Genomic DNA, 19,962 nt, shown 5'->3' with positions numbered 1-19,962 from the left:
CTTCATTCTTTGGGAAAGGCTACATCAAAGCACAATGTAAAAGTCACTCAGAATCAGTAGGAAGGGTTGGATGTAAAAATTTTAATTTCCTGAAAGAGCTTTTTTTTTTTTTCTTTTCCTTTCTGAGTGCTGATGAGAGCTAATATTAGCTGATACCATCTTCTGCAACTTTGCACCTACAAGACAGCTTGAGCATCTGCTTCCCATCTAAGATTCTTCTAGTTAAACTGCTCATTCTTCTAGTTAACTTCTAGTTAAACCACTACCCGTAATCACCTCTAAAAAAAAAGTTACATGGCTTGCTTTAAACTGAGTGCATTTAGAGATATACTTTCAATGTCCTTATTTTCCACTTTAATACTCCCATCTTGAGAAGTGTCAGTAAAGCCCACCAGCCTTGTCCTGTTATGCATATAATTAATACCAAACCCAGCAAGTACACAAGTGTGGAGGCAGCCTACCCGTGGCAGAAAGAGGAAGCATGCACAGGGTGGTAGAGACCACGCCACACCATAAGATCTTATGTCCATTATGCTGGTGTGGTAACAGGAGGTCTTAGAGTCTCCTTTGCTCTTGTGATAAATTTTGCAGCATAAGTACCTATAGTAGATTATACTACAGAACCACACAGCTGCAATACATTTGACTTAATTTTAGGATTCCAAGGAATCCTACTTAATACTTTGGATTTTTAGTAATTTTTAGAATTCTAGTAATTCTAGGCTAAGTGACTAGACTCCTTCTATAGTCAATGGGAACAGACACCTCTGGAGTGCAGTCTAACCTATCCATTCTTTACAGTGACTATATAAAGTGCCTGGGCTCTGAATAGATACCTTACTTTCAGATATCTAAAATAAAAGGGATCAGTGTCCCTACGAACAACAAGAAAAGTCTTACCGATTTTGGAAAGGCCATCTTCATCACAGATTCAACTTCAGAGGTCAGCACTGAAGTTATGAGGTAAGGTGAGAGGTGCAAGACTAGCACTAAATACTTACTACAACCAAAATCACCCACTGACTACTGCGTCTAATTGCATGCAGTGCTCATCTGTGGGTAGCTCTAAGGTGCCTGGGAGCATACTCAACATGCTTAGCCCTGCTGTGAGCAAATACCTAGAGAACGATCAATGTAAATACTACAGACTGTATCAGTTAAGGCATAATGTACTCACTTGCTGTTTCTACAGTGGTAACAGCAACATATAAATGAAAACCTTCCAGAGTTGAAATACTCTTTCTTAATTTCTCTTCCAAATGTGTTGTATTTAAAGTAACTCTTCCTTTTCCATTTTGAATCTAAATCGAAAGTAAAAAAAAAAAAAATAGACAACCCTTTACTGGTTTGTTGCCATTAGAATAAAAAAAATTGCTGCTTATAGCATGACTATGGTATTACAGGGATCTGTATTCTGATATTTCTGACAATATTCAGCTCACGTGGGATAAATCAGAATAGCTCCACCGAACTCCACTACTTACAGATAGCTGTTGTTCCAGGCCTGGAATAAAGATTTTTTTCTCATTTTCATCAATTATGCCAAATCGCACATATGCAACACCTTGAATCCCTTTCCCATAAGAGTGTCTTTGAAAAGAAGAAAAGTGAGCAGATGGATCATTACATTAATAAAAGGCAATCATAAATCAGACAAATAATTTTATGCTGAAATAAAATTGGGATGTCTTTAGGCACCCCATCTGTAACTAGTAGCTTGGAAACAAAAATTTGTCCCGCTCACTGATAACTCAAACATGAAGACTTTTACTGGACTGTATAAAGTGATGATTTCAAGTGCAGAGAAATATAGGGTGTAAATTACATCGGCAGAATCACATGTGGAGACATCAGCTGACAAAATTTACACCACAGTAACATCACATTTTTTTTATTTTTACAAATTAATGAGAACTTTAGTTGCACAGTGAAGTCTCACACAGCTCAGCCCTTTCATAGGGAACAAGAGCGGTATCCAGTCTCTTTAGCTTGGATGAGCAGCTAACTCTTTTGTATGAGACACCTCATGAGCACAACATTTAAAATAGGGGGCCAGAGAACCATCTCAGGGACTAATATAAAGTATTTGGTACCTCTGAAGACCTCCAGAGACACATCGTCCCTGCATTAGGCAGACTGCCCTCCCCCTGCATCTCTCCTACGGATTTAGGCAGTATAGCACAGGGACCTCTTGTAAGTTAAATATTTGCCAGGTAGGTATCTGGCCAGAGCACCCTTGAACTCTCCACGCAGGTCATGGGGAGACAGGAGAGAGCATGTTGTTGCACCTGGCAGGTTCCTTATTCAAGGAAACCCTGGCAGATGGCACCCTCCTGCAGCATGGCATGTAACGTGCTACATGAGACCTGTCACAGCCATGCTGTTATCTTTTGCTTGTGAAAATCCTGCTGTATCTCAGATCTGTAATACTTTTGTTTAAGCAAAGCTGCTTTCAAACTGACCTGATCAGCACTGATCTATACCAATGAAACTGACTCAGAGGCAGTTCTTATGAAAACTGATTAAAATGCCAGAACTAGTAACTGCAGGAAACAACAGTCAATATACCAAATAACTGTTCATTACATGCATGGCTAGCTCAGAGATGGAAGTTCAGTTATCGGGAATTTCCTATGTTGATTTTGATGAAAGTCAGGCAGGCCTGTGCAGCAGCTCTAGGACCTTTTCCAATAGACAAAAGAAGAGTATCCAGTCATTCAACCCCATTTTTTCCTCTTAAATAATTATGGTGTTAATGAGTAGTGAGGTATATACAAAGGAGTTGCACAGTCCATAAAGTAAAAACTGAGTGCTGCAATAACATGCAGAGAAAGCTTTAGAAAGAATTAAAATATTAAAGCCTGATAAAAATATTAAATCTGATATCACTTCATATCACAATATCAACTAATCATGATTAAATCTAGTAATTATTCAATAGAAACAAACAAAGGAAGGTGATCAAGAGAAGATTAGAAGAGCTGTGTTTGTTCAGCCCAGCAGAAGGCGGTGGGTACTGGGCTCTGCCTGCTCTCTCAGGGTGTGCTGGGGGCGGGAAGGACCAGCATGGTCAAGGTGAGGAGCAAAAGAACAGCGGACAGAAGGCTGACATGGTATAAGCTGGCCAGCGTTGAAATCAGACCAGAAACAAAACCTACTAGAACTGAGGCTGTGGAGGATCAGGCTTCCAGCTGGATACAGTGCCACAGGCTATGTAGCAAATCTAGGAACTGCCCCCTGCTTAGGCCAGGTTAATTAAATGAGTACAGTGCTGTCTTGGAGGCTGTGGCTGGCTGGCACCGCTCTATTAATCCCCCTGTCTTCCACAGCAGGGTGGCCACATGCAGACCTGGGTGGACCTTGGTCCATGCATCCTCCCAGGGAGTTTTCTGGAACTGTCCAGGGATTGCTGCACGGCTGAGGCCAAGCCTGTGCCATGCACCAGCTGAGCCACCGGCAGCCAAGTTCTGGGGCTCAGGAACCTTTCCTGGAACTGTTTAATTTACTACCCAGATGGCTTAAATATCTTTTCTGGTATCACGTTCAAATGTAGACAAAGCTCCTACTGTATGAGAATAATTCCTCATATAAGGAAAGAATCTGAAAAATAATATCTCAAAAGATACTAAATAGTGCTTGAGTGTAATAATAATTTGTTTGCTGCTCTCAGTTTGGAAGATTTTTCAGAATCAAACATAAAATGAAACACAAATGATTATGGTGTTTACTAAACATCACTAGATGATGCTTTAGTCACATGCACTCATACAGCTAAATGCTAACATTTAATGCCTATTTAACTAAAGGTTACTGTAAGCCAAATTAATTACCAGGCTATTTACTGTCAGTGCTTAATAAAGGCACAAGCTTTGGTTGTACAGACCAGGCTATTTTATTCTTGTTTGTTTATATAAGCAATTTCTATACCTAGATCTTTCCTCCCTTCTGTATTGACTGTTTCCTCTCCGCCATCCCCATCAGCTACTGGGACAGACACAAACGATCCAATGGTGACTTATCAGTAAGATACTCTTACACTATTAGTTATGTGTATGTTTGTAAAAGGCAACACTCTTATTTAAATAAAATTTAGTTTTGCTAGCAAACTGAAATATTTGGAAAACCTTGTTCCATTTTGATCACCACTACTTGGACCCAGGTAGGATTTTACACCAGTGTCTCAAGTTAGTAGTGGAAACAGAGAGTATATAAAATTAACATCAGATTCAAGAAAAGCCAGAAGCTGGCTGTTAGTGAGAAGAAAAAAGAATAAATGGCAAAGTTCATTATCTACTTATCCACCTCCTAAAACAGTCTTGCTGCAAGCACACCTACTTTGCCTCGATATCAAACACAAAGTTTTCATTCCAGATGTGGTAGTATGACTGAACTGGGATGAGTTTGACTTCAAAAGATGGAAGTTCTGCATGAAAAAAAAGAAGACAAAAGGTCATGACATACAAGTCTCAAACATACCTTAAACACCTGGCATGTGGCAACACCCACTGAGAGGATGCAGCTGCACTGAGAGAAGGTTTTGGTTTGAACCAGCAGTGCACTTCTGAAGCAAATCCCCTGCTCATTTTCCCTTTTTCTACTTTGCTTCACATAGTGGAACAGTCTTCAAGCACACAAAAATCAATTATTTACAACATAAATAAGCCAGAAGATAAATTCTAACTGCTCATGGGCATTAAGTGTGCTGGACTACAAGCAGTGTGAAGTAAACCCACCCTGAAATGGCTTGAGGGCAAACATGAGCTGTGACACTCTGCAATTTACTCCTATAAAGCCAAACTATTTGCCACTGCAGATGTAGCCAGAGCAATTGGTTCCTGGATGCAGGTGTTTGCAGAGGATGCAGTAGTCTCTGCTATTCTGTTACATCCACTAGCTAGGGCAAAACCAGGTGTGTTAAACTGAGATTATTATATAATCCTCAGGCTTTCTCTTGCTTTTAAGAAGAAAAAACAACCAACACAGCACCCACACTAAATATTATAAGAATGCATAATTTCAGTGGAAATAAATCGAGACATTTCTTACCTCAGATTGTTAAATTTCTACGTTTTTACTTTTTCCACAGTACACTTAGAGAAGCTTTTTTAAAGAAAAGTATAGGAACAACTCTAACCAACTTCCAAACTGAAGTCTACTGAGATAAAATAGGTAGCTTTTTTTTTTCATTCATTTTAGTCTTCGCTGAAAACTTTAGTCAGAATTGCAATGATTTTTTCAAATGTAAGTGGAAGGCACAGGCACCCAAACCCAGAGTTCTTCTGTGCATCAGAGAGTAATGAGGCACTGTAACCCTGTAAATCTTGTCCTTAGTACTTAACTACAGCCAGGTATAACCACTGCAGTATAGCTTCTATCACAGTGATGACTTCCCATATTTATAATGCAAATTAAATATTCTCTTACCGTATTTTTTAACTTCAAATTCAGCAGAAACGTTAGACATTTCATGTTGATGAAACCAAGCTTTGATTTTCCAATTTCCAGGCCTAAAGTTCAGATTCAGCAGAGAATAGTTAATTGGGACTCCTCAGATAATTTATGATGCTAATATATTTAAATTATCACTAAATGCTGATATTTTCCTTGCTTTGATCTCATTCTGAACTAATTCATTAATGGATTTCTCTTTGCTGGGGGGACCCAGCAACATATTTTCAAACGTCTTAGGAAACACCCAAGAAGATTTTATGAGCAACTGTAGGATAACATAGTTGCAAACCACGTGTAACATGCACTGCCTCTGAAGGCCCTCAGAAACAGAGAACTCATCTTGTATTTCCTATAGCTTATCTTCGCTGTGACGTCAAAATCAATCTAGCATGCAAGAACACATTGTATATTAAGTAAAAGTCTGACTGTTTGAAATCAGAGGTAATTAATTACACTCTGCAAACTTAGCCCTTACAGATTTACTCTCCTAAATGTGGTCATACAGTTGAACAGATACTGAAGGAGTTTGCTAAACTGTTCCTTACCAGGATAAACGTTGCTAACTGCAGCATATTAACTTTAAATTCTGGACTCACCTCTCCAAGGTGAGGTGCTTAAAGGTAAAAAGTTATTAACCATAGGCTCAGTCTCTGCTCCATGGTGAAAGACAGTTTTGAAAGATAATTCAAGCAGTTCTGCAGTTAAAAATCTTAAGTACTTCAGCAGGTAAGGGGGATGAATCTGAATGGTTTGATCCTGCTAATAGGAGGTGGAGTTAATCCTCCTCACTTTAGACATTAGCCCACGAGGTCTTTCACCTGCCTGGGTGCCCTCAGGCTCCTCTAACAGCCATGGAGAGAAACAGGCAGTGCTGGGACATGGTACCTCTCATCCTGACACAGGCATCTAAAACGGGCCAGATGAATCACAGCCCAAATGTGTGACTGCTTCCCAGTGTCAGAGAAGGGAGTGTGGGGTGACCAGCTCAGGTGTAGACCCTGCACGGCAGGAGGCTCCAGAGCAGGACTATGCTGGGTTCCCTGCTGTCATGCACTGACAGTGTGCCGTGGTGCTTCCCAGGTGTGAACAGAGCAAAACTGTCTACCTCAGTGCACCTCCTCTTCTAAAAAAGTGGTAAAGCAGACAATACACAAGAAAGAAAGAGAAGAGAGAAAAACAAGGGAGCGGAACAGAGAGAAGGGAAGGACTCTTGCTTTTAGCTTGAAGATAGCAACATTTTGAGATGTGAACTGCTTTAATGCACAAGGCACAGGGGTAACATACTCGGCAATGTCAGGTATTTCAAAGCTTTCACTCAACACTGTTTTGATTTTCCGGTCTGACTTTTTCACGACCATTCCTTTTGAGTTCTGTTGAGAGAGAGAAAACAAGCATAACATTATATTCCAGGTGTCAAACATTTACATCCAAAAGCTCAAGTTCCTATACTAGTCCTAAGGAAGAGAAAATGCTCTGCTTACTTTCCTACTTTAATAGTCAAATGTTACGTGTCCCTCTGTGCTCCTGATGTTGGCCAAAAATGACTAGTTGTATCTCACAACATGTAAATACTGTTTCTGGAGAGGAGTCATAGCTATAGTTTTACTCTTGGATCTTTTGTGGAAGTTTATCATAGTTTGTGCAAGCACTCATTGACAGTGTTTTTTGTATACTTACTAGCACAGCAACTGTAACTGTATCATCTATTGGCCTCATAGTATTGTCCAGAACGAAGATCCTGTATTTTACTGTTTAACAGAAGAAAAAATGTACTCACATATATATATATTTCTGACCTGTCCAGACAGTAATTATTACAAGCTCTAAACTGAGTTACTGAATTTAGAAAAAAACCAATTTCTTTTAATGAAAACAACTCTAAAAAAAATAAATAAAAATGAAAAAAATAAATTTGTATTCTTCCACAGGCTTTGTATATTACATGACCAAACAGATACCTTTTTGAAGCAAATTCTAAAAAATGCTCAGGGAGCTTCACTGACTTTTGTATTCTTTCTGCAGTCAAGGCATGCAACCAAATGCAAGAACTTTTTTTACTTCCCTCTTATTATTTAATTAGAGTGTTAAGTAACAAAACAGCTGTGGTCTTGAAGTGCAAAGGATACTTATTGCAGGTGTTGCAAGTAGAAGTAATTGGGGTTTTTTTGCAGGTTTCTCACAATTTTGTTTTCCAAAGGAAAGTTGCTATAAAGCTTTTTGAACAAAAATGAGTAGATATTGTCTGGCTCCTGTTAGAAGAGAGAATGACTTTCTGACTCCAGTGGCATTTCCACACGGGCCGCTGCAATGTGCAGTGTAGACCCTGAAGAAGCCCTGGCTGAAGAATGCAAGTTTAAAAGCTGAACTGGCTAGTAAGCACAGAGACAGCTGGAGTTAAATGAGAAGGATTTACACTAGGGAGGATCAAGTCAATATCACTTTTTCTAATCAAGCCCTTGTGACATCTATATTTAACATCTAAGTGCAACATTTGTATTTTAACCTTTGGAATTTGGTGTGTATATAGGCTTATCTGTCTGAATAAAAATGTAGCCTTTCTTGGAAGACAGGAGGATGCGAGTTGTTTGAGTGATGTCCTTATGAAGCTCCCTGCTTTCGGTGACTAACAGAACATATGACTGATTACTCTTCTTGAACAAATCCTGTTGCTGAGTCCCCGGCTTGATCTGAAAAGGACAAAAGGAAAAACCCCACAGAGTCAGATATGAACCTTGCTAACTTTGGAACCACACAGTTGAGGCCCAAAGACAGCTAAAGTGCTTAAATATTTTTATTATCACCATTCAACAGAAGATACTCAATTACATCTTTCTTCCTAGGTGAGTATTTCTTTTTAAGTAGAAATACTATCTAATCCCCCATTTTCCACCATGGAAAGACATGTTCTTCTGCCCGATGGCAGTAATTCCAGCTCAGTGCTTTTCTTCAGTCTACATGCATGTTAAATTCCAGTTACCATGTCATTTGATAGCTTGAGCAGCATCCTGTAATCCTTCATTTGCTAAAATCTTGGCTGTGAAATTAGAGATTTACCTCATGCAGGTTAATATAATGTTTCTAAACATCATGCTCAAGAGGAACCTGATTTGAAAGCTCAGCTTTTGGCTTTAATCAGAGCTATTTTCCCAACCAAATAGCCCAAACTAGCAGGCCCGAACTAAATGCTGGCAAACTTCAAAATCCATGTCAAAGGCAAAAGATGCAAATCAGGATGTAAAGAGGAATTAATCAACTTGTAGGTTTGCAGAAATGTCACAGGCTTTTGTCTGAGAGATTGCATATTTTTAAAGATTTCTTCTATTTTGTAAAAATGACCTGTACCCCAAAGGCTTGAATATAGTCTTTAAGCAATACAGAACAACAAACAGTGATACAATAATAAATGTTTTTAAAGTTAATATCATCACTGATCTACAGCAATGAAAAGATCTTTCCTGACCATGTGAAAAAATCTTGAGCTTGCTTGTTGGGCAAAACCAAGCACTCCCAATCACCACTGAAATCATATTAGGCATTGATTTATTAGTGTGCTGCTGTCACTGGAATTGTTGGTGTTTTGTCACCTGTCTCTAGGGTTCCGTGTTGTGTTGTGTTCCTAGTACAGATTTTGTGTTTTTTATCACCAGATTAAAACATTTACATCGCTATGATGGTAGACTCACCATTACTTTTTTCATCTCTTGGTAGTTGTTATTTTGGTTAAGGTTAAAGACGAACTTCTCTGATAGGAGCTGATTTTTTCTATCATCTTTGAAGTATGCAGTAACTTGCACTGGGCCCTGTGCTCCGTGGACTTGAACTGTTACTGTCTCATGTACGCCCAAATGCACCACATTTGGGGCAGTTATAAGAAATCTAAAATAACATAGAAACAGGTTATCCAGCATGTAGGTTGATTTTCTCATAACAGCAGAATGTCCAACATATAAATTTTAAAGAAAAAAGCAACTCTCACAATAGTTGAACTTGGGACTTGTAGAGATCACCTGGTCCACCCCCCTTGTTAGTCAAAGTAGAGATTAAAAGAAGACAGTTTCTCTCCGACTGATCTTCAAATACAGAACCATCACATTTAGGTCCTACAAAAGATCAGTCCCTATGCAGAGTAGAGAAAAAAACCTGCACTATTTCCCAGGGACTGCCAATGCTGTTTGTAGCCTGGTTTAACTCAGAGAAAGTTCTATAAACTCAACTTTCCGGAAACAAAACTAGGCTATGCACTGAGACACTTAATAGATATTCATAAATACATATTTGGTACTATGAAGTCATGTATGCTCATGTACTAGCACCCACATTATGCCATCTTAGGCTTTAATATGTCAGGAGGTATCAGTTTCCATGTATGGGGTTTGCAAGTGGTTGATCTTCATTGAGATGTCACTGTTTGTGAGATCCTGGTAATGAGAGATCATGGAAAGTGAGATCACAGCCCTGGGAAGGAGTGAGTTAGAGGCTAAACTGACTGGGATTTAGTTTTTTCTCTTTATTACTTTCCTTTATTCTTAACTCTGCTCTGGTGCTTCTTGGTAATTAATTTTGTGCCCTTCAAAATGTAGATCATCATTCTTGCCCTCTTTTGTTCAAGTATCTTTTACACAAAAAAATCAGAGAACTATGTGAAGAGCTGTGTCTTAATGATATGATGGTACATACACGAAGCACAGTTCTGAGCTCAAGAAAGCTGCTTTTGGAAAATGATTATTCTGCAGAAGGTTCTAAAACAAAAGGCAAATGATTTCACCATTATCAGAATGGGTTGTCTGAACTTTTTCTTAGGTTTCTTCTTTCTTAAATTTATAAAATGAAAAGTGGGGTGTAGAAATAGGGAAAAAAGCTGATTTATTTTTTAAAAGGAAATATAAATTCACTTCCTTTTTTTATAGTAATCATGTTGCTCTGTGAAAATAAGTAAGAATCATCTCCTATATGATTCATGAAATGCATCACAGGTAGTCTGAGCCTTCACACAAACATAATGATCTCGGGAAAGAAAACCAGAATAGCCTTCAATAAACGTAAAAAATTTTTTATCCATCCATTTGTGAAAATATTTTCTAATGTTTCCACTTTACAATGAAAGATGAAACTTGTCTTTCAGTTACATCTACTCTCATGCAATGCATGATCCTGATCTTTATTGTTTTCATTTGTCTAATTGTCTTCTCTAACTCATTAGTCAGGTTTGGCCTCTATATACATTCAAGTGGTTGAATGTTGAGAAGAAAGATCATTTTCAGCTGTGTTCATTGTATTTTCTCAGTGGCACTGAAGGGATTTTACTCTAAAAGTGTCACTGCATGACCCACTCAGAGTCTGTTGGCGCTAGCAAAAGTTGACACAAGACCTATCTCGACATACGGAAAAGAGAGTGTAATGCTTGCTCTCTGCCATAGCCTACAGAAATTTAGGGTCTTTTTTAACAGTAGTATAGTTAGTTGTTTAAAAGTTTACCTATGCAATAGCTCCCACGGACGTGGTCACTAGCGCACACTGCCCATGATCTCAACCAGCCAGACACAAGCCAGATCTGGTCTTGAAGTGTCATGATGTTTTCCTGACGTAATGTCCAGTTTCATATACTTAATACATTCAGCACTTTATGATTCCCACATCCATTTACCTTAAAGAAAAAAACCCTCAGTCCTCATTTCTACTAAGATTTTATCACAAATGACAAAGCCTGTGTTTCACTGAAGATGAAGTGTGTATGGTACTCAAGGTGTACCATAGGTACCCAGTATCTGGCTTCTGTGGGGCTGATGTGGACACTGGAGGTCAACACCAGATGTCAGGCAGGAGTCTGCACCTGGTTAAAACCTCATAAATATAGAAATAAGTATTTGAGGCTCAAAGATGGGCTGACATGGAGCGGGAGGAGGGTTTGACCTGACTGCCTAAATATTTCATCAATGCTCTCCTCTGGCTATAGCAAGTACCTGAATACACTTGATCCTGGTTGGAATAAAGCAAGAATCTCTTCTCCTGTACCTCTGTCCTACAGATAAATGTCAATTTGAAGGACCTTAGATATGCTCCATAGGTTTTCTCAAAGACTTGCATCTATTTCCAACTGAAGAACCAGTATCAACATACGTGAATCTCCACTAAAATACAGGATATGTATAGAAAAATCATGAAGCTGTTCCAAACGTGAAACCTTTGTTTTCTGCAATGTATATCTCAATTACAGAAAAGAGAGCTATTCTTTACCAAGATTTTTCAAGCCAATAAATGTCATAAGCTAAAGATGAACAAGCAGCAATAACAGTGTGAACATCTTGCTTTAGTAGGACATTTTTATTATTTGCTACTGAATGGCGATCTCTCTCCTTAAAAGTGCTTTAAAAGGGCAGGTCTTAGCTTTTTAATTTTAGCCTATTTAAGGTTACTCAGATTTTCAAAGGTCCAAGAAAAAGGCTTTGTTGAACTTCTATAAAGTCTGTTACCATTTCCTACTTTCTCTTTCAAAGGATTTGTTAGAAGTGAAGAATTAATAACAAAATATACTTACGATGGTGCTTGCTGTGTATTTGGCAACAGCGAAAAAAAGCTCATCAAAAATACCAGCCTTTCCATTGCAAAACTCTACAACATCTGCAAAACAGAAATACCAGCCACCGTCAATCTACTCTCGAGGTGCAGGCTGTAAGAAATGGGCTGATGGCACACCGCAGCAAAGAACATTACCTCTCCTAGTTATTTATTAATAACTTGCAAAACTGTGCAACCAATAATGATGGACTTGCGAGGGATGCACAAATTAATAGCCTGGGGAGAGGCATTCTGGACTAAGCCACAATTCGATGTTTGATCATTCATTCTCTTCCCAGCTTCAATATTTTCACATGATAGCAACTGAAAGTCACGTGCAGAGAGAAATTTTTGCCAATACTGCGAAGGCAATCCCAAAATCAAACAAGACACCATAGCTAAAAAAGTGTCTCCAAAATGCTTCTAAATGGGACAATCAGAAGTAACAGGTCCCTTCTCTATGCTGTTACTTAACTCCAGGCATCTCTGCGGCCCGGCAAATCTGAGGGAAAGCTCCTTTTGATTTAGATAGCACCAAAGGAACTGCACTGGAATTCTAGCTGTACAACTCAGACCCAATCCATAGTGCTTGAAGGCATCCTTCTGCTTTAACTTAAATGGAAATAAAATGGATGTCTCTCCCTGAGTTACTCAGCCCAATTTTCCTTTATGGTCAAGACAGAGGGTAATTAGTCTCTTTTAAGCATAAGCACATAAGATGACTCATCAGCTGAAGACATTCCAGACTGCAAGAAAGACACATAATGTCTTAACAGGCAGGATACTCAAAACCAGGGAAAAAATAATATATCTGAGGAATGGCTGTTTGTGCAGGAACCAGTTTTGATCAAATGAAAATGAAAGAACAAACTGAAAGTCTTATCAGGTCCCATTCTTCCCAGCCTTTACTGGATCATTGTCTCCCAAACATAATTTTGTTGACTCATGAGAATGGGAAAATGGTCATCTGATTTCCAGGCAGGTCAAATGCCAGAAATGATCACATGGCTGTCCACAAGTTCTGAGGATAAACTGCCCTTTAATACACCACATTTAAGTCTGTGTCTTTAATTATTAACAGTGGATGCCTTAAATCAGCACTCCATTATTTGTAAGGTGAATTCATGCTCACAGCAAGGACTCACTGCGCACAGTCATGTTGTACTGTGAGGACAAAGGGACATCCACCTCACCCCACCCCTTGCCTGAGACATCCCCTGCCTTGGTCTTCAGACATCAGCAGCTCCAGCAAGAGCTCCTTCAAGACAAGGAGACAGGGGAAGAGATGGAGGTGTGAGTTGTCAACTAACCAGTTCACTATTTCATGTGAGTGTGTCACAAGTGTGGTAGCTCCCTCTGAGAGAAAACCAGATGTTTTTTCAGAAGTACTTTCTCTCCATTTGTGGTCACAGAAAGTACCAGCAGCAGTGGCCAACAAGAATGTTTCTGCACATCAGCAAAAGCTAAGTTTTGCCTGCTCTAGGTATAGGTTTTTTCCAAGAGACAGTCAATTGCCTTCACCCTTCCTCTTCTGACTTCCACTCTCACTCCAGCTGTCAGTCAGGAGGGGGAAGGTGAGGAAAGGTACCTGTGGATCCTCAGGGTCCCAAATCCATGTTCTTTGGGAGATGTTTACAGGAGATGAGAAATGGCAACTATTAAGACCAAAGTTATTTTCAGTCTGCCCTCCCTCCCCCTCCCCCTCTTATTCTCTCTGCAGTTATGCACTGACAAAACTGATTTATTTCCATTGCAAAATCACACCATTTCCCTCAGGGCCTCTGGCATCCCAAACCCAAGCTAGGTGGTAAGGAGGAGACCTCCACTACAAAGTTGGTCTGTGCCCAGAACAAAGACAAAGGTTTTGTAGAAGAAGTTCTCTTGGGAACAGGAGCAGAAGAAGCTGGTTAAACTTGTGGCTGGTAGAATAAGAACTTCTCACTCTTGTATGAACAAAGAGAAGATAATGGGGGAAGTTAATTAAGAGCAGAAGTAGCTGTGGAGTACACTAAGGCTCTTGCCATTTCCAGAGACAGTTCTACCACTAGGTCTTACACGGCTGCCATCCAAGGTTGGGGCTGATGCAATGGCTGAGCAATTGTCACTAAAAGAGAACAAGAAATGAGTATGAATGGGTCCTTTATTGTTGCTCCAGACAAATAAAAAATAATTTTTTAAAATAATCAATATCATCAAGGTCCATGCCCTTTTCTTGAGAAGATGTGTGGACTTCTCCAGCTGGAAAATTAACAGTTTGCTGAAGACTGTGACACAACTGGCATGGATTTCCTATTCCTGAAGTGACAGGAAAGGTAACTTTGCCCTGTGGGGTCACATCAAAATCTTGCTGTTGTGCCAGTCCTTATCAGAGGGGAGGAGAGGGGCTCTCCATCGTCTGGGCTGGGTTGTTTGTCAGGGGACCAAGGTCTGTTTGTACAGCTATACAAATAGCTGTGTATGAGCTCACAGCAAGACATTTTCACATATCATTTTTTAAAGGGGACCTTGCAAAAGCCATTTTTTGCTTTCACTTGTTTTTAATTGGATTTACACACTTTTGCTTCCTTGTGAAGTATGAAGTGTGTATATGGCCGCTATCCATAGTAGTAAGTTACGTAACTGTTTTATATTTGAATTTAAGGAGGTGTTCTGACTCCTAATAAAAGCATTTTTTCTTCAAAATATAAACCAGTAACTGTTATTAAATAGGGATTCTTCGCACTGTCTCTCAAAAACACAAAAGAGCAAGTGTATACATAACTATTTAAGTAACTAGACTTAAAATTCCTTATGCTTTATTTGTCTGTCTCTGGGTTTGTAAAAAACGGTCATTGCACCGGTTCTCTAGTGTCACAGATTCTTCAGATTGGCTGGGATTGCAATGTCTAGTATAATGCAAAATGTTCCAATCCAAAGCCATATTAAAATATAACATTATGAAAATAGAAAAGAAGAGAAAAGACAAGAAGAGAAAAGACAAGAAGAGAAAAGACAAGAAGAGAAAAGACAAGAAAAAGACAAGACAAGACAAGAAAAGGAAAGGAAAGGAAAGGAAAGGAAAGGAAAGGAAAGGAAAGGAAAGGAAAGGAAAGGAAAGGAAAGGAAAGGAAAGGAAAGGAAAGGAAAGGAAAGGGAAAGGAGAAGGAAAGGAAAGGAAAGGAAAAGGAAAGGAAAGGAAAGGAAAGGAAAGGAAAGGAAAAGGAAAGGAAAGGAAAGGAAAGGAAAGGAAAGGAAAGGAAAGGAAAAGGAAAGGAAAGGAAAGGAAAGGAAAGGAAAGGAAAGGAAGGAAGGAAAGGAAATTCTCTCAGTTGAAGGTCTCCAGCACGTCCATGAAAGAGAGAACACAGAAAACTCACTCTAAAACAACTTATGTGCCTGTCCTTTTTCTAAAGGCAAAGTTCTTTCCTATTTACTCATCAAGCACTTTTCACCTATTGATCCTTCAGTTGACCCACAGTCCAGTACTGCGTGTGGAAAGCACCATCTGGGATTGATGTATGTGTAAGAAGGAACTAGTAAGACCCTGAACTCAGGGCTTTTTTTGAATATATACTATCTCTCCTTTCAGTAGTTTCATTTGAACTTTGTAGGCTTTCACAGTGTTTTGAGCACCAGCAGTAGTTTTTGTTCTTTGGCTTGAAGTATTCCCATAAAGGCTTTTCCCCCTTAATCTGCCTAAATACCAACAAGAAACTCTTCTTTCACTTTCCTCCTGCACTCTTTCACCTCTGCCTGGCAGACGGGTACAAAGGACAGCTTCACAAAGCACATTTTACAAATAAGCCCTGTGGTGATATCCTCTTTGCCAAGTTACAGGGAATTGTGAAAAACACAAAGGGAATATTTCACTTCTGACATTTCAGAAAATTTGATTTTGAAATCCTTTTTCAACAGCAGACCATGAAGTGTGGTCTAATTTGAAAGTTCCTTTTAACAGCAGGATAACTCTTCTTAGGCTTCAATGTAAATTGAAAATGTAAATTTAAACTATATTTTTTTTCTTTACCAGAATCTAGGTCATGAATTAGAAAGTTAATCTAGGCTCTAGTTGCTTTTGCCATGAGAAATTGTCCTTTTTGTCTGTATTTTCTTTAAATGTTCATTTAGTGCTCCTAAGTGTATCCGCTGAAAAAAAATGCATCAACTATTTAAAAGAGGAAAATCAACATATCCATGGGGTTTTCTGCTCTCACTGAGGACCCTGGATTCTGGGGGGATTAAGCAACCAGACTGTTCCTCTGTCATTTTCCCAATGGGTAGGCTCAATTCTGTGATTTTCCTAATTATAGGGTTAAAAAAAAGGAAAAGAAAAAAGAAAGAAGTATTTGTGAAAAATGTACAAACCCAGTATTGCTTCTGGGAATTTAATATGTTGCAATAATGACCTATGTAAGACAGTACAGTTTTTTTAGGTCAAGCAATAATTGCATTATACTACTGACATAGTATTTCACTCTGCTGTAATAATGCTTCCTGGGTTTTTTTGTCAGCTACCTTTGTCAGAGTCTCAGAGGTTTGGCACCCTTAAGAAATGTGGGTAAAACTTAATAAACAAACCAACTGGAACCTGGCTGAGAGAAAAAGCCATTGGACACCTCATGGCCAGGAGGGGAGGAGATGTCTGAGCATGCAGGTGGTCCTCTCACCCCAGGTGAAAGCAAAGAACTTCTGGAAATGAGGAATAAAACAGCTTGGCCTATTTCATACAAGGTATTTGGGGTACTACAATTGTACTCAAACATTCTGACGCTCTGCCTTGAATCTTACACTCAAATCCATCCTTTGTGGGACTTTTTCCTTTTCTTTCATTTTTATTATAAAAACCAAAGACAACCCCATTTTTCCTCATTACCAACTATTACGAATTACCTAAAAAAAATTAACATATTTTAAATAATTTGATCTTTCCCAACATCTCCATTCTTCTGGGCTGTAATTAATATAATTAACTCTTTGAGGCATATTTTTCTTCTCCTTTTCATGGAAGTGGAAGATAAGAATAAGTTAAAACAGCAAAAGGCATCTTGAATATCAGTGGCAAAAGCTAAAATTTTAACTAGCTGAGAAGAATAGACCCAAAGATTCTCATCCAGTTCTGTGGATTTTGACACATATCGATGAAATCAAGAAAAACAGCCTTTTATGCAGGCAAGATTTAGAGATGTAATTTATAATAATAAATAAAAATATTTTAAATATATATAATTATAAATAAGTATTTTTAAATATTACTGACCCTTGTTCCTTGCACTTCCTGACTTGTTAAATGGAGATACTCTGATGTTTCAGACAATTGCACAATTATACTAGAAAAAGTGTTTCACAAACAAAAGGCAAACAAAAATCACATACAATGTACAACCACAGCTAGCTATGTGCCTATCTGCCACTGGCAGCTTTCCTTGTTCTGATCTGCAAATTAAATCTAAAACACTCCACGCAGTAACTCACAGAAACGTGAGACACAAGAAAGCTTCTCCCCTCCCAAGCCTGGGAGAAGGCTCTGCTCATCTCCATTGCACTCGAGCAAGGTTAGGTCAGCTGCACTGGCAGATCAGAAGCTGTCCCACTTTTTTTTTGGTCCCTTGGTTTTAATGTTCAGGGATGAAATTCGAAGAGAAAGGGGGCAAGGAGGCAGGATGTGAGTGTCAGGAGAGCTGTGTTTTTGTCGTAAAGGAGAAGCTGCTCAGTTACACCGCATTTCAGTGTCAGCAGCTGCGGTATCCCCAGGCAGCAGGCAGAGCATCTGCCGCCCTGTTATAAAGGAGTAAAATCTGGATGGCTTTTGTAGCAACTTAGTGGGACAGTTATTCAGGCAATGTATGCTGATCTCTTCTTTCTGCAGAAATTTAGCCATGGAGCTCTGGCCCTTTGCAGCCATCAGCTTTTTAGGCATCTATTTGGATGAGCGGTGTGCCTTTTTGTACTCTCAGGCACAGGTACTTATCCAGCCTGGACATGGTAGTCGTAGCTGAAATCTTCCCTCTCGATAATGCAATTTTGCAGAAGACTTGCTCTGACTAAATGATGCAAAAGAAGACAACTGACCTGCCCTCTCAGCGGCTTAGGTGCAGTGGGGAATATTGATGCCTTCGGAAGGGGCCTGGCTGGATGTCCCCAAAGCCCTGTGATGGTACTTGGGTCAAACACACCCTGCCCACATTATATGGTTTGCTCATTGCACCTACAGAAAAAAAGTGAGACTATAAGAAAATGTGAACACAGAGGATGTTTTCATTTATTTAGTCAACACATCTTGGTAGGAGCATGGATCTGTCCTAGCTAATATGTGAGCACATGTCCTGCTATGTTGTGCTGGTTTTGGCCGGGATAGAGTAAATTTTCTTCATAGTAGCTAGTGCAGGGCTATGGTTTAGATTTTTGCTGTAAATGGTGTTGATAATACAGAGATATTGATGATGAGATTGTTGATGAGCAGCACTTACACAGCCTCAAAGCCTTTTCTGCTTCTCACGCTGCCCCAGCAGTGAGTGTGCTGGGAGTCCACAAGCAGTTGAGAGGGAATGCAGGCTGGAACAGCTGATCCCAGCTGACCGAAGGGATATTCCATGCCAGAAGACGTCATGCTCAGCATATAAAGCTCGGGGTAGAAGAAGAAATAGGGGAACATTTGGAGTTACAGCATTTGTCTTCCCAATTAACCATTATGCATGATGGAGCCCTGCTTTCCTGGAGATGGCTGAACATCTGCCTGCCCATGGGAAATGGTGAATGAATTCCTTGTTTTGCTTTTCCTCTGGGTGTGTAGCATTTACTTTACCTATAAAACTGCCTTTACCTCAGCCCGTGAGTTTTCTCACTATTACTCTTTAGATTCTTCCCCCATCCCACTGCAGGCAAGCGATCGAGAGGCTGTGTAGGGCTCAGTTGCCAGCTGGGGTTAAACCATGATGTATGTATTTTTGTGATGTGGGTCACATTTACAGGCCATTCATGCTTGATTTTGTCTTGACTTCTGAATGAGGAAGATGAATCTTCAGTCATATTGGGATGTAGTTCAAGAAGACCTCGGCAGTGTTCTGGTTCAGCTTGTGGTCCCAGCAGTGATCCTGCTGCCAACTCCGACAGCAGCCCAGACCGAGGAAGCCAAAGTTGGGGACATACCTCTGCTCTTCCCTCCTCAGGGTGGTGGGGCAGAGAGCTTTGGCAGCCAGTGCCATCCACATCTGGGCATCTATCTTAGCTTTCCTTTTTCTACATGCACTAGGCATGCCTGTTGTGTATGTCTCTAGCTTGATGAGGTAGAAGAAATAAACAGCAGGTTTGAAAAAACTGGTGCCCATGGCACTCTCAGCTTCAGACAGAAGCCCAGGTCTGAGATCTAATTCCCAACTTGCTCATGCTGTTCCTGGGCTTGGACAACATCTAGTCCTGGACCCGGAGCCCACTGGCCTCCGCCATCCAAACAGTGAGGCAGGTTACTCCTCAAGGTTGTGCACAGCATGGGGGTGCCAAGGCTGCCCCCTATCAAGCATCTCAGTCTTGGGCTGCTATGCTCTACTTTACAGGCTTTTTCTCATTCCTTGCTGCCATCAGCAGCAGTTTCTTAAGTAAATTTGGGCCTGGCTCCCATTTCACAGGTTGTTACATTTCTTCCTGAGCAGTGACAAATAAAAAAATAAAGTCATCAGAGATCATTAGGGATTGCAACATAATGTAATAGAATGCTAAGTTTCCAAACATCTTCCCTTTCTTTGGTGACTTCAGTAAAGCTTGTTGGCTTCAGTAAGTACACTGCAGGTGTGCATTTAGGCAGCAAGCCCAGCTTCAGTTTCCATGGAGAAGAGTATTAACAGCATTTATTTGTACTTTATTCTATGAATATTTGCCATATGTTTGCTGCATGCATTCTCCACTGAGATACCAAAAAGTGTTGACTCACCGTGGCAGCATCAATGCCTCAGATCTTGGCCACATGTGGGATGTTAGTATACT

The 19,962-nt window shown here is 39.8% G+C and overlaps 1 protein-coding gene across 1 annotated transcript in view; it reads right to left on the bottom strand.

Moving 5' to 3' along the window:
* The window catches only part of LOC130145138 (complement C4-like), a 46,510-nt gene extending 34,373 nt beyond the window's left edge, over nt 1–12,137 (bottom strand). The window contains exons 1-9 of the mRNA XM_056329698.1: nt 11,987–12,137; nt 9,135–9,327; nt 7,955–8,138; nt 7,129–7,199; nt 6,736–6,821; nt 5,425–5,507; nt 4,336–4,423; nt 1,485–1,590; nt 1,178–1,301 (exon numbers count right to left, since the gene is read on the bottom strand). Of these exons, the coding sequence (XP_056185673.1) occupies nt 1,178–1,301; nt 1,485–1,590; nt 4,336–4,423; nt 5,425–5,507; nt 6,736–6,821; nt 7,129–7,199; nt 7,955–8,138; nt 9,135–9,327; nt 11,987–12,051 (1,000 nt within the window). The 5' untranslated portion in view covers nt 12,052–12,137. The remainder of the gene's footprint in view (nt 1–1,177; nt 1,302–1,484; nt 1,591–4,335; nt 4,424–5,424; nt 5,508–6,735; nt 6,822–7,128; nt 7,200–7,954; nt 8,139–9,134; nt 9,328–11,986) is intronic.
* Between the last annotated feature and the right edge of the window lie 7,825 nt (nt 12,138–19,962).

This window comes from Falco biarmicus, chromosome 2 (assembly GCF_023638135.1).
Source record: "Falco biarmicus isolate bFalBia1 chromosome 2, bFalBia1.pri, whole genome shotgun sequence".
NCBI classification, from domain to species: domain Eukaryota; kingdom Metazoa; phylum Chordata; class Aves; order Falconiformes; family Falconidae; genus Falco; species Falco biarmicus.
Note: the sequence above shows the minus strand (reverse complement) of the source record. Positions and strands in the feature narration are given on the sequence as shown.